Source organism: Tachysurus vachellii, chromosome 11, assembly GCF_030014155.1.
Source record: "Tachysurus vachellii isolate PV-2020 chromosome 11, HZAU_Pvac_v1, whole genome shotgun sequence".
Lineage (NCBI taxonomy): Eukaryota > Metazoa > Chordata > Actinopteri > Siluriformes > Bagridae > Tachysurus > Tachysurus vachellii.
The window spans coordinates 20,197,779-20,221,125 of NC_083470.1; the positions used below are offsets into that span (position 1 = coordinate 20,197,779).

General features: G+C 37.0%; 2 protein-coding genes across 2 annotated transcripts; one reads left to right on the forward strand and one right to left on the reverse strand.

Moving 5' to 3' along the window:
• Positions 1 to 1,415: 1,415 nt before the first annotated feature.
• Positions 1,416 to 8,350, reverse strand: wdr46 (WD repeat domain 46). Its single transcript, XM_060882168.1, has 14 exons — positions 8,209 to 8,350; positions 7,820 to 7,951; positions 7,234 to 7,314; positions 6,918 to 7,030; positions 6,723 to 6,810; positions 6,203 to 6,264; positions 6,010 to 6,114; positions 5,145 to 5,295; positions 4,803 to 5,038; positions 4,463 to 4,616; positions 3,688 to 3,838; positions 2,890 to 3,080; positions 1,864 to 1,977; positions 1,416 to 1,762 (listed from the first exon to the last, which is right to left on the reverse strand). The coding sequence occupies exons 1-14, from the start codon at positions 8,263 to 8,265 to the stop codon at positions 1,646 to 1,648; spliced, it is 1,752 nt and encodes a 583-aa protein (XP_060738151.1). The 5' UTR covers positions 8,266 to 8,350; the 3' UTR covers positions 1,416 to 1,645.
• Positions 8,351 to 15,182: 6,832 nt separating this feature from the next.
• Positions 15,183 to 22,182, forward strand: LOC132853282 (cytosolic sulfotransferase 3-like). The gene is made up of 8 exons (XM_060880878.1): positions 15,183 to 15,340; positions 15,751 to 15,889; positions 17,201 to 17,329; positions 17,460 to 17,560; positions 19,214 to 19,340; positions 19,431 to 19,528; positions 19,729 to 19,903; positions 21,906 to 22,182. Exons 1-8 carry the CDS (start codon positions 15,317 to 15,319, stop codon positions 22,016 to 22,018), a joined length of 906 nt encoding a protein of 301 aa, XP_060736861.1. The 5' UTR covers positions 15,183 to 15,316; the 3' UTR covers positions 22,019 to 22,182.
• The last annotated feature ends 1,165 nt before the right edge of the window (positions 22,183 to 23,347 follow it).

The window sequence follows — 23,347 nt, forward strand, 5'->3', positions numbered from 1 at the left end:
GTTAGATGTGACAATAGATCAAAATCTCAGTTTTCATTATGTTCATATCTAGATGTTTGTTTAAAAAAAAATTGTATGGCAGTTTTTATATGGCACCTTTGGTGGCAAACCACCCAGGTGAGCAAAACCATAGGAACAGACATTAACGTAAACATTTGATTTTGCTGCAAATCTCTTGCTTGCCGAGATTTGCATCAATCCCATGACTCACAGACATCAGCAAACTGCTGCATTCTTTTCTGTTGCTTTCCCTGGTTTGCTTCATTTAAGGTCTGGTGATTGACTTGGCCAACCTAAAACGTTAAATTATTTCACCTGATGATGACCTTTGTTGTTTTGGCATTGTGTATGTATGTGATTATTGTCTTACTACATGATGAAGTATCTCTCTATTATACCTGATCCATTTCTCTAAACTGGCAGACAGAATGTTTCTGTAGACTTTTAAACTCTGAAATTGAATTCAGAATTCAGCTACAACCATCATTAATCGCATCACCAATAATGATTACATGGCTGTTCCGGAGACAGTCATGCACACCCAATCTATGACACTATCTCTACCATGTTTCACTGTTGAGCTCTGGAGCACGAGCAGATGCCGTGCCTTTTCCACACTTTGGCCTTTCCATTACTTTGGTAGAGGATAATCTTTTTCCATGACCTTTCTGGCTCATCTCTGTATTTTCAATCTGGTCTTATGATCCTTACTGTTAATGAGTGGGTTGCATTTCTTTGAATAGACAATATATTTCTGCTCTCCAAGTCTTCTTCAAACTGTGAACTGTGATTTTCCAGCCCTGCCATGTGGAGGTTGGTGGTGAGAACACACTGTAGTTTTTTGGCTTCTTCCTCAAAATGTTTTCTTCATCAGTTGCCGTCATTGTTTTCCTTGTTCCTTTCCTTTTTCAGGACGTTCCAAATTGTCATACTGGTTATAATTTTCCATGCCCAGTGTTTTAGGTGAATAAACCTCTGGGTGAAGCTTGAAGCTCTTTTAAATTGACTCTAATTGAGAATGTGCTATTGTGGGGGTGTTGATCAGAAATGGACTTTTCATGACATAAAATAAAAAAATTTTATAGGAATGTGTTGTGATTTTAAGATGTAGCTTTAAGACAGACAGATACTTTACTGATCCAAGAGGAAATGAAACCTCAGGAAATTCTGAAATTCAAATTCAAATGAAAGGTCCTATACAGAAATAGTGGGATTCTGTGCAAGAGTCATTAAGGGTTTTTAAGGTTTTCTTCCCACCACAAAGACATGCTGAATCTCCACTATGTCTGAAAGCGAATGTGTGTATATGAAGTCCTGCAATGGACTGTTTTTCCATCTCACTACAAGTGTTTCCAGAATAGGTTGAGAAATCAGGATAACCGTATACCAACTTATCCTTGCAGAAAAAAAAGATATTTATAGTTCAATACATATCAGTTTTATTAGATAATTCTCAGTTTGTATTTGGTAGAAAAATGACTCATGGTCTCACACACAAGACGGAAAGCAGTCCTAAAGTTAGATGCCACTTGGGTTACAGGATTTGAAGACAGTCACTGTGTGTGTATTTTTTCAACACTGGGGCTGGTCCAGCGTTCTGAATAAGTCCTTTGTTCCTGTAAAGTCGTCGACACAAAGCTTCTTCCTACTTCTTGAAGCGGTCCAGTGCAGTCTTCCTCTCCTGCTCAGCCTTTTGCTTGGCACTCTCCTTCATCTTCTTTTCTTTCTCCATTCTCTCGTTCACCGTTTTCCGAATCACGTCCTACAGCAACACAACGTTACAGATGAGCAAAAGGACTGAATTGTGTTTAAAATAAGACCTCGAGCAAAAGAAAAGATTGTTGTTTGTGTGCAATGAAATACCCTCTGATCCTCATGGGCCACTTTCTTCTTCCTCTTCTCCACAGCACCAGCTGCACTTCTGCCTCTCTTTTTAAATCTTGGCTCAAACTTTTTATTTGCTAGAGGATCGTAGCCCTGAAAAATACATACAAAACAAAAAAAAATAAAACAGATTGTCTGACTGATGGTCTCCCTGCAAGGTGATTGTTGTTATGTGAAAGTGTTGTTATGGCTAGCAGACGAGACAGAACACCTTGTTTATATAAAGAATCACACTTTCACAGGACTGGAACACTATAATTAGCTCACTGTCTGTATAAAAACAGCTCCTCATTCGCAGGTTTTCCTGTATGAAGATATTCTGGGAATTCAGAAATCAATTATTCTCTGCTTGACTGTTGGTGCCAATTAAGCTCAGAAATGGTTGAGTTACAATGTTTCTGATAGAGTTATTTATTTGGGTCAAGTGTGAAAAATCAATAAATCCAGAATTTGCAGTTGGGCTATTTTTTGCATTAAACTACTTGCAATGCCGGGACTGCAAACACAAGGTTTTTCTTGTAAACTTCTTCCAGTGAAGGCACATAGTGGTTAGCATGCGTGTTGTGTTAATGTCACTTGATACATGTTGACTCAAATCTGCAGAAACTTGGTGGTAAGTTTAAAAAAAGTGCAAGCTCCTTAAATATTGCAGAGTTTGCTTTATATAGCATTAATTTTTCCGATCACAAAATCACAAAAATGGAGGAGCTGGAAAATTGCCATGGACAAATTTTTTAACCAACATATTTACAGTGGTTTTGTTTGAATGGTCTTGTAATTAAAGGGTATATTATTTATATTATTTAATCAATCATTTTAATTGCCTTAATGACAATTTTAATGTTTGGTTTGTGGAAAAAAAATTTTTTTAAAGGTTTACTTGGCTCTCTGGCTGTAATAAATACATAGATGGATGAACACTTTCAGCAGGGATGTGATGTGAATTCTATGTATCTGTTTCTTAAATATCAACAGGTATACTTGATGTATACACAGTGAACTCACCAATGCCTCCACTCTTTCTTTTTGTTTCTGTTCAAACGTGGCCTGGTCCACTTTACCCAGCAGCCCTGGGTCCAGGCCAATCAGGTCGGGCTGCACTTTCTCCAGGAGAGCCTTGACCTCCCATTCCTGCCTCTGCTTTAAGCTGCGGTATGGGTTTACCTCTAGAGCATCAAAGTTTGGCTCACCTGCACCTATTAAAAAAATAAATCATTCAATACACACCATTAAAACCATGAGCAAAACACTTCAATTTTCAGTTACTCACAGCTTTATTAAAATAAAAGGCTAATCTGTGCACAAGCGAGTATGATGCAGGACAACATGTACACACATTGCTCTAATGAATCTTTTGTTTCTTGATCAGATTCCAGACTCAAATCTCTCAGGAAACAGGGACCACACAGTGAAACATTTTAGATTTTATAATATAATACAAACTCTGAGTGTTCTGGGATTATGTTTTGAACATTTTTTTTCACTCACAACCTAATAATGCTTCAAGAAACTGACAATATTACTGTTCCAGGCAAGGAAATACAAGATTATTATATAACTTTGTTACATAAGTTCCTGATATTGTGCAAATCCAAAAACAGAAATAGGTTCTGATATTAGTAAATTATGTTGTATGAAAGAAAGAACTTTTGACAAAAAAGTTTGACACTTTTTCTTTTGATGTACAAGTTCGGCCCGAGTTGTCACTTGTGTATTTAGAGGGAAATGTTCTGCAATTGGATCACATCTCAAAACTGGATGTTTCTGTACAGGAATGTACAAACAATTGTTTGCTGTACTAACCTGGCACAATCATACTTGTGAATCCTTCTCCATGTCCAATACCGAGTACGTCCTCAAAGGGGCAAAACCCAACGCCCCACACTGAACCCCTTACACGATGTGCCATGTAGGGCTTGGATATCGGCCCACCTCCCCACACATCTCTGTAAACCTGAGGGTGATCATGAACATAGACACATTATTTAAACAAAAGTCTAGAAATCTCCGAGTACAATATTTCATGATACATAAAAATTGTCAGAAACCTGACAGTGTCACTACTATAAATCCACTGGCAGTACTGAGCTGTGTGTATACATGTACCTAGTAGCATTTGTGTGTGTGTACCTGTACTACATCTCCAGTAGCATTTGTGTGTGTGTACCTGTACTACATCTCCAGTAGCAGCCGTGTGTGTGTCCCTGTACTACATCTCCAGTAGCAGCCTTGTGTATCTGTACATCATCTCCAGTAACAGCCGTGTGTGTGTGTACCTGTACTACATCTCCAGTAACAGCCGTGTGTGTGTGTACCTGTACTACATCTCCAGTAGCAGCCGTGTGTGTGTGTACCTGTACTTCATCTCCAGTAGCAGCTGTGTGTAGCTGTACTTCATCTCCAGTAGCAGCTGTGTGTGTGTGTGTCTGTACTACATCTCCAGTAGCAGCTGTGTGTGTACCTGTACTTCATCTCCAGTAGCAGCTGTGTGTGTACCTGTACTTCATCTCCAGTAGCAGCCGTGTGTGCACGTGTGTGTATCTGTATTACATCTCCAGTAGCAGCTGTGTGTGTGTACCTGTACTACATCTCCAGTAGCAGCACTGAGCAGTCCTCTCTGACTGAGGGAGAGGCAGGAGGCTCCAGCAGGCAAGAAGTACGTATGAAGTGGCTTAAATGCTCGAATGTCATACACAGCCAGCTTCCTGTCCAGACCTGACGTCACCATGTACCTGTCATACACACACACACACACACACACACACACACACACACACACACACACAGACAAACCAGAAGCAAATCTCAGCTGTCGTGTCATACTATTACTCAACATAGCAGCAAATCCCTGGCAAAACAATTTTGCTCTATATGCTAGAAGCCACCACAAACAATTTCACATCATCAGCAATACGTACGTGCCCGTTTTGTCCACGGTGAGCGAACGGACTGCACCTCTGTGGCACAGCATTTTAACTAATGGCTCTCTCTGATTGGGAGACCACAGGCTGATGGTGCCATTCGGGTGTCCCAGGTGGATAATAGCATTGTAGGGATTCTGTGCCATCACGTCAAGCCTGCCAGACTTTGTGCAGATTGCTGCCACTTCCTTTCCCACAGACACGTCCAGGTACTGCAGGAAACCTGTGGCGCTCTGGGACAGTAAGATGCACATGAGCACACATACCAAAAACATCATAACATAACCTTTTTTTTTTTATGATGGAGGTTTGGGAATGCAAACACTTGTCCTGACTCACCGCTGTGGCAAGCAGGAAGTGGTAGGGGAGGAACTGCATGCGTAGGACGTCGTTGAATTTTTTGATGCAGTGCAGCTCGATGCCTTTGGAATCATAGATATAGAGCCACTTTTTCTGAGCCACAGCGAACATGGACTCGGTGTGGAGCCACCTAGTGGATGAATGTGAGAGCAAATTAGATTTTAATAGACAGAGCAGATAACTGGACATGTTTATCATTAACCTCATGTGAGCATGAGAGATGCGAGTGAATTTGAATACATTATCCACAATAAACAGCTCTAAACTGATACAAATACAAGTACAATTATCTGGTCCATATGGAGCTAGATATATACGGTTCGCTTCAGGAGAGCATAGATGCCAAAAGTTCACTGTTTGAGTGAGATCTAATCCTGAGGGTTTCTAGAATAAGCTCCCAGGTACATACAAGGAAGGAACAAGGAAATGACAAACAGCTACAGACATGAAAACAAATCAAATCATGTAACAGAAGGAATTCAGGTTGTACATAAATCTGGGATTAAGTCAAGAGGATTGTATTGTCATTTCGACCATATATAGCCGATGCAGTACACAGCGGAATGAAAAAAACATTCATCCAGGACCCTGGTGTTACATTAGACAACACAGAACTAAGGGCTAAAAAGTAAAATTAACCTATTAACATAGATTATATCTCTCTTCCCAGAATAAATCATGTAGATGATGGGACTTCAGCTCACATTTTGAAGCTGCTGCAGACATTAACACAGTTTTCCAGCACACTTTCCATTTAGGATTTCGTATAGGTGTGGATAGAAAATGTATCTGTCTGTATGCATTAGTGTGTTTGCAGTATGTTTACGTGTGTGTCTGCACTCACTTGACATCTTGAACTGTTTCCATGACGTTCATCTCACACGTAAGGTTTTTGGTCTGCCAGTCTATGCAGCTCACATGACCTCTCCTTCCCCCTAACAACAGATGCCTGAAAGCAACCGTTTAGACGTTAGACATTTGTAAAACCCACAGCGACATCAGCATCCGAAATATAAACACGCTGTTGTGGCACTGACCGGCCAGTTCTGCTGTAGTCTAGTCTGTATGGTCCAAACTGGTTCAGATGCAAGTTAAAGTACTGCAAGAGAGAGAAAGATATTTTTCATAGAGATTTGTGTTTAAATTTATTGGAATACCAGCTTCAATTACTATTTTCTGGCAAATACAGACAATAAACATTTCATGAAATTCATGCCAACTTTAGAAAAGGTTTAAAAAAAAAAAAAAATCTTCAATAAATAACCATGAGTCAGTCTGGTGTGGCCTATATGACACCCTGTATACACCTATCTGGATTTAATAGGGTGGATGCATATTTTTCCAACTACAGGGTTTATTTCTAATAATTTCTTATTTCAGCATTCATCCCATTTGTCTTAGAGAGAGAAAGAATGCATTATGGATATAGAAAGCACCAGAAGACGACAACAAGCCTAGACAATGCACATCGTTTTACAGAGTCTGAACTGGAAGTTAAAAACATTATCATCTTTAAAAACGTTTGCATTAAAATATAAAGATATCTCTAAGTGTCACCTTTGCTCCAGATGTAATATCAACAGCCTCTGCGATGTCTTCCTGTGATACAGTGCATGTGTCCTCATCCTCATCTCCCTCCAGGAACCTGGTGGCACAGTGAGTGCGTGCGTGCTTATGTCAGTGTGAGCTTACATGAACAAACAACAATTGTCAGTGTCAAAAGTGTGGAATTTTCAGATTCAGGGACATTACCCAGCATCCTCTGGGAGTAGGAGATCGTATCTTGCTGCCTCTTTCTGTACTAGATCAGACGCTGCCTCAGACCGGGCGATGATCGCTTTCGCCCTCCGTTTGGCTTTGTACAACTGATGGGAAAAAACCCCCAAAAAAACAAGAAATCACAATTTACAATTCAGGATTCAGCCTTTTAGTTTCTCATTTGACATTCAGTAGAACTAAATATTGACAAATCTAGAAGAAAATAATGCTATTCATTGAAAGAGTGTGGGATGTATATGCAGAGAGAATAAAGTTCTCAATACATTACTATCAGACTTCTGCATCTCACCTTCTCAGGTTTTTTGCCTCTCTGGAATTTCTTCAACTGCTCTTTTGGAATAGGGGCCTCACCAGGGAAAGGGTCATTTTTCTATGGAATTGACATTAAATCAATAAGTACAGTAGTATACGCATACAAATTCTGAATTTTGGTAATAATAAAAATTCTATATGACAGAAATTCAGCTGGCGTTCACTAACGTCCCACTAAAATTACATTAGGGAAAAAATAAACGCTGTAGGTGTTCAAGAGGGAAAAAAAATAATCAGAACTCTTTCCATCTTACTGCAGTATTATATTGGACTCTTATATTGAATTCTTAGAAAGCACATTTAAAAAAAAAAGAGTATTAGAAAGCACACAGACACTTAAATTGTATTGTTTTTTTACACAATATAGCTTTAATTCAACTCAGGAAATAGTCTTCCAAGTATACTAGATAAAATGGGTACAAATTCTAATGAATTGGTTCATCCCATCTGTATGTAAAGATGCTAATGGGTTGCTATGAAAATGAAAACAAAACCACTTTTAGAATCCCATTTAACACCTTCACACAGATGGTCACCTTCCAGACAGCCTTAAATATACATACCCCTGATATGAACTTTCTATAAGTTCTTCTTTGTTTTTTGACCGTGACTTCTTTTGGTGCTTCACTGTTTTTCTCTTTATCTGTATTTGTGTCATCTTCGTTTTTCGCTTCTTGCCAGTATCGTTTTGGGGGCTGTGAGATAAACATAACACAGAAATAACATTAGACCAGATACCTCAAAGGCTTCACTGAGAATAATTTGTACTTGATGATTATATACACAAACTGACTCAGTAGCTTAGCAGCTAGTAGCAGTGCAGCACGTTTGTAGCAGTGCTTGTAAATAGTATTACTCGGTTTTCCAAAAACAACATCTTTGCCAGTCGTTGACAAGCTCTAAATAACGAGAAGAATCGTTGTTTTAAACCACTGTTTTAAGACACTCGCACCTTTTTCTTTTTCTCCACGTGTGTGCTGACCAACGCTTCTTCCACGGGCGCCGCCATCTTTGTTGTAGTTTTTTTTGTACGTCAGGCGCGTGAACCGCTTCTCTTCCGGATGAATCCTAAATGACTCGCATACTTTATTTAGTGCACTAACAAAGGAGAAGGGAGCCGTTTGTGCTGCGTCCAGGGTCACTTAGAGTGTTATGTTGTAATTCTTCTGAGATAAAAGATGATATATTACATGTACATTTATTATAAATTCAATTTATTAATGTCACAATAGGAGTAAAAATGGTGTAAAATAAAAAGAAACAATTTTTTTATTATTATTTTACACCATTTTTACTCCTATTGTGACAACTTGAATAATAATAATAATAATAATAATAATAATAAAAATATATATTTTTATTTTTGTATTTTGTTTACCTCAAAACCCAAAATCTTGCTGAGGTAAACAAAATACAAATATAAATACAAAATATAATAATTTATGTTATTGTCAAAACTTTTTTGTTACTTAGTAACAGCGATGGAAATGCAAGGTGTACTACTGTTTTAAAAAGATATGAAACTATTCTAAAATATGTATAATTAAATAATATTAAGAATTTTGATATACTGTAATGGAGGTTGGATGGTTTACAGTGGTTTAGTAGTTAGAACATTCATTCATTCATTCATTCATTCATCTTCTACCGCTTATCCAAACTACCTCGGGTCACGGGGAGCCTGTGCCTATCTCAGGCGTCATCGGGCATCAAGGCAGGATACACCCTGGATGGAGTGCCAACCCATCGCAGGGCACACACACTCTCATTCACTCACGCAATCACACACTAGGGACAATTTTCCAGAGATGCCAATCAACCTACCATGCATGTCTTTGGACCGGGGGAGGAAACCGGAGTACCCGGAGGAAACCCCCAAGGCACGGGGAGAACATGCAAACTCCACACACACAAGGTGGAGGCGTGAGACCCTGGAGGTGTGAGGCGAACGTGCTAACCACTAAGCCACCGTGCCCCCCTTAGTTAGAACATCTGCTGCACATTTCCATGGTTGTGGCTTTGATTCCTGCCTCTACACAGTGTGTGTGGAGTTTGCATGTTCTCCCTGTGCTTTAGGGATTTCCTCTGTGTTCCCCAGTTTCCTCACCCAGTACAAACACATGCATTGTAGCCTGATTGGCATCTCTAAATCATCTGTAGTGTGTAAATGGGTGTGAGATTGTGCCTTGGGATGGGTTGGCCCCCGCTTGAGTCCTCTGGGAAAGTCTCCATGCTCCCTGTGACCCTGTGTAGGATAATTGCTAAAAATGGATGAATGGATGGAAATAATGGAAGCATGAATAAATGCATAAAATACCACGACACAATGTGTTTATTGTATTTAAAAGATTTGTCCGGAATATTGCTCACAGATGATATGCCTGGTTAATTTACTATAAAACAAATTAGAAAACACTGCTAACCATAAGATTAATGGTTAAAATGCAGAAATTTTGAAAATATTCGGTTTAGAAAATATTCTTATCACCCTTTCTCTGGGCCAGATTCCTTTGGTGTAATTTTGGCTTACTGCCCATCCTTTATGCTTGCATGAGACAGTATCATTTACTTACACTCACATAGTTCTAAAACATAGTCATGATAGTTATCTAATGTCTTACATATGACCATAATACCTTTCAAACACTGAGTGTCTATTGCACTCAGTTATTAAACTAGAAGCTTCTACTTCTGAGATGTTATTAGGGTATTAAAAGACCTCTATATTTTCAGTTATTTTGAGAGCCAGTTTCAAAAGCTTCCACTTGCATTTCTTGAAGATGTTTGCTTTTCATGCATCAGCTAAACCTTCCTGTCTGTCCTTAGAGTTATATGTTTTGGGGCTTTTCTGTGACCAGCTACTGTATATGTGAAGGTGTTCTTATTCTTCTAGCTCATGCCTTGTCTTCCAAAGACATCCTATCATTCTTTAATGACATCTTAGATAGCAGAAATCATGAGACTTTATATTGTTTTATAGCCGTTCTTCATGAAATAAAGAGATTAAAAGCAGACACAGAAAGGTGGACAGATGAATAGTTAATGGTTATCCTGACCTCATCACAAGACTATCACATCTTGCTCCAATGAATTATTTAATTATTTTGAACATGAACTGATTTTTTTTACTTGACTAGAGTGACAGACTTAAAATTGTTTTATTCTTCAGCTTTGGTGCCTTTCTGTGTACTATACGGTTATCAAGTTTGCGGTAGAGATAGGGCATTTACAGTGCAGACATTATGTACAATACGTATTTGAACAAATTTGTGGTATGAATGACATCAGAATCTGTGCTGATAAGTGCAAAGGGAGAAAAGGTGACAGAGACAGTAAACTAAACTAGAAACCAGAGACCCTGGATTTGTGAGGCAAAAAGTCAACCTGATGCACCACACTGCCCCCTGATGATGGTAATAATGATAATAATAATAATAATAATAAGAAGAAGAATAAGAATAAGAATAATAATAATAATAATAATAATTAACTTATAGGAAGTAAAATATAAACAAAATATAATAAAATATAAGCATTAACTTATAGGAAGTAAAATATAAGCAAAACAAATGGGAAAAAAGCAAAAATAACAAATACAAAAGAATGAAATATAAAGCAAGTGTAAAAATACTTTTTTTTTTCTTTAAAAAGTGAACGAGACAATTTATGTACTCCTGTTTCTGCAGCCATCCACATTCTAACTATTCAAGCTAACTAGTCATTTGATAGCATGCTCTTGCAGGCATATACACAGAGTATAACCGTGGTCGATAGCAGAGCCTTGTGGCACACCATAGAATATATGATGCCTTTTATGTGCCATCTACATAGAAAGCTAGGTTACAGACACTGCTTTTCTATACAAGAAGATTGTTATAAAATATATGGTTTAGAGGTAGTTGCACAGATGATTTAGTTGCACAGAAAGATTATCCATGGCTGTAACAGTAAAGCAGGCAGAAAAATAAATAAAATGGCAGCTACCATGGAAACAGTGAAATTAGGCCAAGAGGGCCAGACTCTAAACTTTCAGAATCCTGTGATTTGTGGTATTTAATGCCACTTTTACTTAGCAAAGTGAACAATCGAATAATTTGGGCTCTCTTACAGGGAAATGTCATTGCGAATCAATACAAAATGACAACTTATCTCTTTGACTTGTTCATTTAGTTGTGTTTGGACCTTGTGTATGGCTACTCAGAGAAGAAAATCAGAGTTGGAGGTAAATACAATAAAACAGAAATACTATTTTATGTAAGCTGATGTTCCTTTTAATTAAAAGCCAAATTTTATTTTAGTCCAATATTAACTACATGGCCACTGCTCTACGATCTCATCATTCATACACAAAAATGAATGGCATTTGTGTGTGTGTGTGTGTGTGTGCTGAAAATTTGTGATGCAACTTTCAGACATTTACTTGAATTTGCAGATTTTCAAGTTTTTCTTTTAAACTAATACCCCTGACACATAAGACACATATGTAATTACTTTTTATGATAGCTGTTTCCTATGATGTCTACACACACAAATTTAAGGGAGTTTGTTTGAATGCATGTTGGCCTCAAATCTGCAGATAATGCAATATTAAATGTATCAAAATGGCTTCTTATCTAGTACCAACCTATGCTCTTTTGCTATAAGAGAGTGAAACAACTCACTATAACATGTTTTGCTAGAGGCCCCTGATAACAGAATAATGAGCAATGGGTCAGGGAGCCACATTCCTGCATTCCTATTGGGAAGGGGATGGGTGGTCACTATGGCCAGAGAATCAGAGGAAGGGCTGGTCATGAGTGATAAAACAAAACTCAAATGCAAAACATTCAATTCATCACCTCTATATTTATTTTCCTTGGTAAAGAATCTTTTCATTGTTGCTCAAAATAAGCAGTTTAATAAACACTTATGTCAGAAGGTATAGAAAACAGCTTTATATTTCCACACAAAGGAATATCATTTAGAAATATATTACACATTAGTGTAGTCAAGATTATTCTGTTAGGAAATACATACTGAAAGGATTAGTGTGATTTTTTTTTCCCTCCAGGATATCAATTCAAATAAACCTCTCCACAGTAAAAATTCATCACATCTTATAAAGCAACCTCTTGGATATTCAATTTCTACAGATCACTGCTAAAGACTTAGTTTGTGTTTGTGTAGATAAGCAGCATATTCAATTATAGAATATAACTAAACTGCTCTGGAAACACATATCCTGTTCTTGGAAAAAGCAGAATGTCAGAAGCATGCTCAAGCAGAAATGAAATTCCTTACTCAGTCGTTCTTGCCAAGTTAAAAAAAAAAAAAAGCAATGTTGAAATCATAAACTGTTGTAAGATCTAAATCTGGATCCATCCTAGATGTGCATTTGTGCCGGACATCTTGTGATGGTGATACTGTACACTATTCTTAGTATTTTGTTAGATATGCTGTTGGTGCCCAGATGTCCCACCATGTAATTATGTTGGGATAAAGTTAGTTAGAAACAAATACACTGGTAAGAATAACATGCTGTGAATTAAAATAAAAGTCTCAGAAAATGAACAAGCAAGAAGCATACATGGCTCATTTTACGCACCAACGTCAGTCTATATTTGAGCTAGATAGTGCTTATATTACTACAGTGCTAACAGAAAGTATTGTTGAAATTTTAGCAATTTCGTAATCCCAAAAGTAACACAATGTTTTCTTGATGTTGTATGTATGTATAAGTATTTCTTATGCTATATTCTAAACCCTTAACACTGCTTAATTGTTAACACCATAACATTCTTGATGGTAAGAATAATATTTCCCTGGTATTGGGCTGTATTTAATCTGCACCAAATATAATGCTTTAATTTTAGACCAAATGGTTACAAGATAATGTGGAAAATGTTATAGAAGATTAGATGAATCAAGGAATATTCTTATTCACATGCTGCCCTCTTAGAGTTCTGCATAATTTAGTAAACACCACCACTGCCAGGGATGGGAAGGTTTCCCATTTATGCCATATTGTACCAGTTTTGGAGTAGTATGTGGGTATTTTTTCTTGGAATATAGTTCTGTATATTTAACATATTTACATTTCTATTCATATATAACATTTAAATTTAACATATGTAATCCTTATATAAACATCAAGCTTTATATTTAAGATTTACATTAATTATTAACAGCTACTATGGGGGCACAGTGGCTTAGTGGTTAGCACGTTCGCCTCACACCTCCAGGGTCGGGGTTTGATTCCCGCCTCCGCCTTGTGTGTGTGGAGTTTGCATGTTCTCCCCGTGCCTCGGGGGTTTCCTCCAGGTACTCCGGTTTCTTGATGGGTTGGCACTCCGTCCAGGGTGTATCCTGCCTTGATGCCTGAGATAGGCACAGGCTCCCCGTGACCCGAGGTAGTTCGGATAAGCGGTAGAAGAATAATGAATGAATGAATTAACAGCTACTGTAATTGTGTTTAGAATTTACTGTAGATTAACATTAAAATTTACACCTTAATATATGTTATTTTATATGAGTCGCTGTCTAAGGTATCAAAAAACTTTTTACTTTTGGCGCCCCTATACACCCATATACAACTGACCCCACTGTCCTCTATCATGCAAAAATCTGAAGCATGTGGAGAGATAGAGATCAATAGAGAGAGAGAGAGAGAGAGAGAGAGAGAGAGAGAAATTAAACACTGGTCAAATAAACTGTCGTGACAACTTCTTTTGCCTCTCCCTCCAGCTTGCGTGAGAATGTGAGAATGGAGTAAGGACACACTAAAACTTTCTTCATATCTAGAGGGCATTGTCACACACATTCTCGTGCACATTCTCATGCACACAGCTCAGATAAACACCTTTACCTTTTACATGTAGTACCCTTCAAACACTCCTCTCAAGACGTTACTACAAAAGCTCAGTACTGTGTTGCAATCCAGTACAGTAGTGTGTTGCAATCCATCTTCTGAAGCAATCTGAAAACTATGTTGTTGATATGCTGCCAGAAAGGAAATCTCAAGGGATAAAAAAAAACATAGAAGTGGTTTTGGTGAAGCTTCGTGACAAAACACTGCCTGATATAGCTCACGAGACAAAAAGCAAGAAAACCCAAACAGGAATAATATTCCAGGAATTCCACTGCTCTTAGGAGGCACACTAAAACAAGCTGTTGAATGACAAGTCACGTGACAAGTTCATATTCTCAGTGTGTTCTCTTATTACATCCTGACCTACATTGTAGCAAAGCCACATTCATTTTGTATTATATCCCCAACTATACATAAGACTCAGATAGATGTAAAGCATGCTTAAAATTTAAGAAAGTAGTTGTCATCCAAAAAGAATGCTACAAATATTATATTACATTATAATTCAAGTAAGCAAAAGCGCACTAATAACACAAATATAGACATGTGTAATTTGGTGTAATTACATTTATGTGTAATTTGGTGTCCCCTTTTTTAAGGACCATTGCTGGTTAAGGATATGGATTATTAAATGGGGATGTGATAGCCTAGTGTTTAAGGTGTTGGACTACCAATTGGAAGGTATTGAGTTCAAATCCCAGGTTCACCGATCTGCCACTGCTGGGCCCCTAAGCAAGGCCCTTAATCCTTAATTGCTCAGTTGTAGAAAATGAGAAAAAAATGTTAGTTCCTCTGGATAAAGGCGTCTGCCAAATGGCGTAAATGTAAATGCTAATTACAAGACTGTTAACAAACACCTTAACCCTCAACTGCTTAATTGCAAAGTAATACTCTAGAAAGTAATAAAAGTATTAGAAAATTAATAGACAATGGAAATTAATTCATCTAGATGGAAATGAATGCAGAGTTTTTGCAGAGTAGTGATTGTGTGTGAGTGTGTCATTTAAACAGCTTTTAGTGACTTCATGGAGGGTGGGACATCTGTGGCAGGAGGAGCCAAAGTCAAAAGAGGAAGGAAGACAGAGAAAGAGAGAGAGAGAGAGAGAGAGAGAGAGAGAGAGAGAGAGAGAGAGAGAGAGAGAGTAAGCACTCTGCTGTGATACATACAAAAGGAGACTCCTAACAAAAGCTGTAAGAAGAAACTTAGTTCATCATGGAAGGAGTTGATATTACTTTGGTAAGTTTGCCTACATAAATATCCCAGAGATTCCTAAACATTATTAATGGACACTATTGATGTATGATATACTTTATAATAGCAACATAACAAAAACTTCTGCAGCTGTTAGATTTTATCTGCCTCTCTTTCTGCCTGGTGCTTTTTGTATCCCAAACTGAAATCTTGATTTATCTTCAGTTACTGTTCATCCTCTTCTGAATAATGCAATTTGTTAACATTAGCAAATAATTGTCTTTTATTGGTTAATACTACATCCTGTGACATTTTAACATTCCTTGTGATTTACATACTTAAGCAATTTGTTTTTACCAAATGAAATGAAAATTAAATTGTTGTGTTGCTATTAATAATTTAAAACTAATGCTCTGATGTATTATGTAAATCAACAATCATGTTGAATACTGCAGCTGAAATCGGTCACTCGGCCAGAAGTTTTTGAATTCGAGGGCATTTCTATGGTTCGTTTCTTCACTGACAATTGGGAGAAAGTTCAGAACTTCCAGGCCAGACCAGATGACATCCTGGTTGCTACTTACCCCAAAGCAGGTATTCTAAGTTGGAATATTTGTCTAAAATTCTAAAAGGGCTAATGAATCATGAGTCATGATTCATTGATTCTCTCAAATTTTGGTGCTGAGACCCTTCAAGAATTGTAATGCTTCCTTCTTAATTGTTATGTATGTCCAATCACCTACCATACAGTTTTGTAACTATTGTACTTATTAACTGTTATAATAATGTGCAATAAAATGAAATACCTACATACTTTATGTACAGATTTAAAACTGTAAACGTTTCTCCATTTAACAAGGGGCTAGATAAGGTGGCTATTTACATCAAACTACAACAATTATTTCTGATTAGAAAGGGTAAATGGGAGTACCATCAAATAAAATACAATACAAATTTAATGTTTTTAGTCTGGCATCACACGAACAGGTCTGTCCTGATCCACACTTTCATTTTTTTGTTATTTGATTGATAGGGACATGTTAATGACGTGAATTTATCACTACCTACAGTGACTGGTGTAGCACACTTAACTCTTTTAGTATGTTCAGTACTTTCACCTCCACATCTGTACACTCTGCTAAAATAGACCAGGTTCCAAAGTTCAAATTCCACACTAATACCACCGCCAGTGTCATCATGCTCATGATCTTGTACACTGCTGAGAATTGAGCCAAATCAGTTGACAAAACTGTATCTCAACAGAATGTTAATGGTTAACTACTGTTGGACAGATAAATCCAAATATATCTAGTCATGGATAAATATACCATTAAATTTACATTTCTAACCCATAGTTGTTTTTACTTACTTAAAATGAATTTAATTTACATTCATTCATTCATCTTCTACCGCTTATCCGAACTACCTCGGGTCACGGGGAGCCTGTGCCTGTCTCAGGCGTCATTGGGCATCAAGGCAGGATACACCCTGGACGGAGTGCCAACCCATCGCAGGGCACACACACACTCTCATTCACTCACGCAATCACACACTAGGGACAATTTTCCAGAGATGCCAATCAACCTACCATGCACGTCTTTGGACCAAGGGAGGAAACCGGAGTACCCGGAGGAAACCCCCGAGGCACGGGGAGAACATGCAAACTCCACACACACAAGGTGGAGGCGGGAATCGAACCCCGACCCTGGAGGTGTGAGGCGAACGTGCTAACCACTAAGCCACCGTGCCCCCCAATTTAATTTACATACACAAGTTTATGTTCATTTGATCAGCCACCGTATGTTGTGGAGTACAGTTCATATCAGGCATATCAGCCTTTTGTTTATTATGCCACTTTGCCACACAAGCACTTTATTTCTTATTCATCTTTTCCTTCTCCTACAGGGACCACCTGGGCCTCCTATATCTTGGACCTTCTTTATTTTGGCAATGTAGCACCCGAGCGTCAGACCGCCATGCCCATCTTCCTCAGGGTGCCTTTCCTTGAGTCATTCTTTCCTGGGTTCCCAGCAGGTTGATATACACATTCACAAGGAGCACATATAATGCAGAGTTATAAGCAGTGATGATACTTGCACACAGATAAATGATGCTAACAATAACAAATAAAAAAAATCAGTAACAACTTTTCGTCTTTATACAGGGGTTGAACTAGCAGATAATTTATCCACCACACCACGACTCATCAAAACTCATCTCCCTGTTCAGTTGGTGCCCAAGTCCTTCTGGGAACAGAACTGCAAGGTAAAGAATTTAGGACGCCTTCCGGTTATGGTCTTTGATTAAATGGTATTTTTAATCATCAAACATAAGCATGATTTAACAACAGTGATTCAGGAGAAGATTTTGACTCCATGTGCTTGAAATTTTATTACACCTCCAAAAGAGAATCAAATAATCAAAGTCCTAGAACAAGAATCAGGAGGTCAGAACACACAGATAAACCACAAAACAACCTCCTATAATCCATGATAACAACTTCTTAGAAGTCCGCAGACACACCAGGCAAACAAACACAAAGCTTGAGGATGCATATCAGCTTAACATTCCAAGATTGTTGTACAAGTATTAAACAGACAACAGCAGTAGTGATCTAATTTCAATTACAGAGAGATCAGGCCAATGTAAATAATAAACATGACAATACTCACAGCAACAGTCCAGAATTAAGCTTAGATTTATTGTCAAGTCAAAAATCTTTTATTGTCATATCAACCGTATATAACAGTGAAATGAGACAACAGTTTAGTACATAGTGAAATGAGACAACGTTTCTCCAGGATCATGGTGAGATAAGGACTAAGCTAAGGACTTAAGTAAGTTAGTCCTAGCCACATGAAGTGCATCTGTGCAACCTAGTGCAAACACTAGACAATACACAAAGACAATACAGAAACCAGAGTACATACTGTTTATTCTACAGTACATGTGCAAAAATACAGAAACGAACACTTCAAGAAAACACATTGTGGGAAAGATAAGACTTTTTTTTTTTTATTTATCCAGCAGACCTTCCATGCCATGGAAGCAAACATTAGATTATTTGATTAAAAATAAAATGAAATAAATATAGGCAAAATAAGTAAATATATTCAATTTACATTAAATATAAAATTTATTAATATAAAATTTATTAAAATATAAAATATAAAAGTAAAAAAAAATGGGTCTGTATTTTTAAAACTAGTAATAGAGGGAGCCATGAAGAGTTTGTTAACCAATGAAAGGGTGGCAGCAAGCAGAGACTGAGATTAAGATCATCTTTCTGGTGTACACTGAAAGTTTTTTTTACAGTGTTTTGTTAGCTGAACTTTTTTACCCCATGAACAAAGAGCTTGTAGCTCAAAGCCATGTAGTGGAACAAACCGTGAAGCTGCATTCACACACTTTAAAGTCACTATTGGTGGTTGCCAATTTCCAATCGCATGACAAGTCAGTTAAAATGAAACACTGGATGGAGGACATTTAAATATCAAATCTACAATATACATACACACACACACACACACAATATATATATATGTCACAACCAGGGAAGGAAGGAGACGGACCCGTACACAGGATAGCTTCAAATGAAGGGAGTTTAATAAAAGATAAAGACAAAGACAGTAAATGACGAGAGCTAAGACAATACAAATGACCTAAAAGACCTAACCTTGACGTAACCAATGAATCCATGCTGCCACATATATATATATATATATATATATATATATATATATATATATATATATATATATATATAGTTGTCAGCTCTCATAATCTCTGCTCATTGTATGTGTGAATGTAGCTCTCTAATATCTTAAACACATAAATGTACTGACATTAAACTGTTATGTACTGTATATTCTCTTCCAGTTTCTTAATGTTTTTTTTCTTTTTAATGTGTTCCGTTAGGTTGTCTATATAGCACGCAATGCCAAAGACAATGCTGTGTCTTATTTCCACTTTGAGCGCATGAACGTAGGGCAACCTGAGCCAGGAGACTGGAACAACTTTCTTCAGAACTTCATGGAAGGAAAGAGTAAGTGAGAGAGTACTTGTAACATTCTCGAAGGAAATATGCCTTGTGTTGAAATAAATGTAATCTAATATATTCCATTTGAATTGGTAGAGGTGTTTGGTCCTTGGTATGATCATGTGTGCGGCTACTGGGAGAAGAAGCAGACCTACTCTAATCTTCACTACATGTTCTTCGAGGATATGGTGGAGGTAAGGAAAGTAGAATGTATACTGGCTATAAAAATCATAGGAAATAAAAAATAGCCTTAGAATAGATACCTGTTACAGTTCTTCTCAGACAAAGAAGAATAGCCTTAATTTGCATAGGAGTTAATAATTACTCTACTCTTGTACCTTCAGGTTCCTAATTCAGGATGGCAATAAGGGAATATTTTTATTTGATTTTCCAGGACACAGGGCGTGAGGTGGAGCGATTGTGCTCCTTCCTCGGGTTATCTACACCAATAGAAGAGAGGGAGAGGATTACAGAAAGCACTCATTTTGAGAAAATGAAGGAAAACAAGATGACCAACTATTCTACAGTGCCAGTCATGGATTTTAAAATCTCACCGTTCATGCGCAAAGGTTAGTATGCTGTACTAACTGTACAGGTTGCTGTACAAATTGTGCATAATAATTCCTAGAAATGACTGATAGGCTGATATACATGGGCGTAGGCTCACCTTTATGCTTCACAGTTGTGTCCTGGAGAAAGGTTATTTCATTTCACTATTACTGCATCAGTTATATATGGTTGAAATGACAATAAAAGCTTCTTGACTTGACTTGAATTCAGATGTTGGTCTCAGGTGACTAACTACATATTATGGCATTGGTTCTGTGTTTTCTCTTTGGCTTCTATTTATTGGGTGCTTATTTATTTGTTTATTTATTAACAGCTAGATTACCCTAATAGTCTTTAGTTTTCAGAATGATCATTCCACGGCAGTCTTAACTGGTGTGTGTGAGAGGGGCTGTAGGCTGAGGGAATGAGGATTATTGTTTGGTGTGCTACTAAAAAGAATATACAGTGGGTTCAGAAATTATTCAGGCCCCTTTATTATTTTGCACACTTAACTGTGTCGTTGATTTAATTTAAGATGATTTAAATTAAATCAACATGCAATGATCCAACAAGTTTTACAATGTTTTTGAATATATTTTTTTGTGCATCTCTCTTTATTTTCTACATAGAATAACATTTGCAAATTAACTGAAAAGAAAATAGGACCAAGAAACAATTGAGTGGCTTCCCTCCTCAACCCCGAGCCTTATATTTGAATTGTCTGCATTCATCCTTCCCTCAATTCTGACCATTTTCCTCATCTGTGCTGCTGAAAGGTTTGAAAAATTGCAGTTGCTACTGATGCTGCCACCACCATGCTTCAGTGTTGCTGTGGTAGTTGAGCAGTGCATCACTTTTGCCAGTTCCTAACTTTCAGCCCAAAGTGTTCTTCTCATAATAAATGTAAACATGATGCACCTGAGCTTAATTTGGAGCACCTTAGTCTAGGATCATAATACTTTAATAATAATAATAATAATAATAATAATAATAATAATAATAATAATAATAATAATTATTATTATTATTATTATAATTATTATTATTATTATTATTATTTGTAATACATTTGCAAAATTTTAGTCACATTGCCTTTATAATTTTTTATGTATGACACAATAAAGTGTGCAAAAACTGAAGGGGTCTGAATACTGTCCAAGCCCAATAAGTAACAGTACATTAGAATTGGGGTGCATGATATTAATATAAAATAAAAAGGTATGCAACTATCTTTTTTTTTGCAACTAACATTTTTTGCACCATTGCAATCACAATCCACATTAATGGAAATGTGAACAAACCAGAAATATGCCAGTATGAGAATGAGAGCAGATACCTACAAGACTAGTATTAAAAACCCTAGATAGGAAAGTATGTATCCCAGTATTTCAGGTGAAACATAAGTAGCAGATGTGCAGAGGCTGGAACAAGCAAACACATGTGAGGACACAAAAAATAAACAAAAGCACATGACACAAGACTTAAACAAACCTTGCCTGAACGCCCCCGGGTGATCTGGCATGGAATTGTCCAAGCCATCATGACAAAAGAACACTACTGTAATCTCAATATCCATTTCACACACAGTTTGCTATCATTTTAGCTGATTCATAGTCATTGTGTGAACCTGATTGAACCTAGCTGAAGACACACCCAGCTCAACACCACCCCCCTTTAAAAAGACATTAATTAATATGTTGTGTTAAATGGAAATTCAATTCATTCTACAGTTTCCTCATCCTTATCCTTTGTACAGATTTACTTTTCATAATTTTTGCTTTTCTCAGCACCAACACACAGCTTTTGTAGTGTGTTCTGTTCTGATTCACATTCACTCAGTGCTCCAGTCACAGCATCTCTTTCTTTGCTCCAGGTGCAGTGCAGTTTCTGTGTTTCTGACCTTGTGTCAGTCTCAATCACTGTCCCATACCCAACATTTATGTATTAACTTTTTCCTACACTTTATTTTGGTTCTATTTGATTTATTGCTTCTCTTTTTTTCCCCTTTGCTTGTATCTACAGGTAAAGTCGGTGACTGGAAGAATCACTTCACCGTGGCTCAGAATGAACAGTTTGATGAACACTACAAGCAGAAGATGAAGAACACATCTTTACAGTTCCGCACAGAGATTTAAGACACTTCTGATTTTAAAATGTTAACTCAATTTATTCATCAGAAATCTCTTCTGGGTTTATTGCAATATTTAGCACATACTGTATACAATATTATGAGATTTTTTCTCTTTTTTTACCATATTGAATCAAATAAATCTTTTGTATACAGCTGTTTCAAAGCAAATATTTATTATGTTCTATATTATGTTAAATAGTATTATTTTGATAATGTGAAAAAAAGCTAGATGAATGTAACAGGTTCAAGACTTCATTGTGTAAGCAAGTAATGATTGGAGCTTTGTAAATATTTTAGCTGATTATTACAGAACCTCTGAATTGTTCTAGTGTCAGTTGGCTTTATTGTAAAATGTTTCCAGAATACATAAATGACATTCCAATATCAAAAAGCAATAAACATAGATAATAATTATATGAGAATGAGTGTAAATAGGTGTATACATCTACATGACTAGTATTTACAATACTGGACAGGAAAAATAGAGTACTGTACATGCCAAATATTTACATTTAGCTTATTCATTACTGATATACATCTGTGCATCTGTCAGGTTACTCGTCATACTGTAGCATTTCCCAGGCTGATGTAAAAGAAGTGTACCTCACATTGTTATTCTTGTTATCTGGCAAAGTCTACTTTGAGTAACATTATTGCTGACTGCAGAATCGTATCTCAGCATCCAGTACAAATTTTGTTCCTATCATTTTATCTAATTCATAGTCAGTGTATGACTGTGCAAGTCATGTCTAGCTGAAGATATGCCCAGCCCAGCACCACCCCTTTTAAAAAAGACATGAATGTTATTATATTATGTGTCTTATGTGGGAATTTATTTTTGCCTTTTCATGATTAGCCATAATCTTTGGGCACAGACTTACTTTCTAAAAAACTTGAACAAATCATTAGCAGTATATTCTGCCAGTCAGCACTATAAGAAGGTTCTGTTAGGAATTATATTCAGCAAGCGTGCAATTTCCTACCTTTTCCTGAGTCTCTACACTCAGTGCTGTTTTTTCTTCAGTCTCAGGCCGCTGCTGAGAAGGAAGCCTTTCCAACGTTTGCCAAAATAACTGTGAACAAAAAGCCTTGTCTTGACAGTAAAGTAAATATTTCTCTATATTGTACATTATGCTGCTTTATAATCTGGATGCCAGTAAATGACACAGCAGCAGTTTATTTGTGTGTATGTATCTATAATTAATGTTTATTTCTTACAATAGATATACTTTTTGATTACTAAACTATTATACATGCCATGTCTTAATATACACTGTGAGCAGGGTGTGTGAACAGTGTTTGTACTACCTTATCAATAGAGCACAAGAGCATG

Excerpts from the sequence above, each read along its gene's own strand:
- LOC132853282 (XM_060880878.1), top strand. The coding sequence starts at position 15,317 with ATGGAAGGAGTTGATATTACTTTG. Across the intron at positions 15,890-17,200 it reads TGCTACTTACCCCAAAGCAG|GGACCACCTGGGCCTCCTAT; the intron begins GTATTCTAAGTT and ends CTTCTCCTACAG. Across the intron at positions 19,341-19,430 it reads GAACTTCATGGAAGGAAAGA|AGGTGTTTGGTCCTTGGTAT; the intron begins GTAAGTGAGAGA and ends TTGAATTGGTAG.
- wdr46 (XM_060882168.1), bottom strand. The coding sequence starts at position 8,265 with ATGGCGGCGCCCGTGGAAGAAGCGTTGGTCAGCACACACGTGGAGAAA. Across the intron at positions 6,265-6,722 it reads ATATTACATCTGGAGCAAAG|TACTTTAACTTGCATCTGAA; the intron begins GTGACACTTAGA and ends TCTCTCTTGCAG. Across the intron at positions 6,115-6,202 it reads GACTACAGCAGAACTGGCCG|GCATCTGTTGTTAGGGGGAA; the intron begins GTCAGTGCCACA and ends GGTTGCTTTCAG.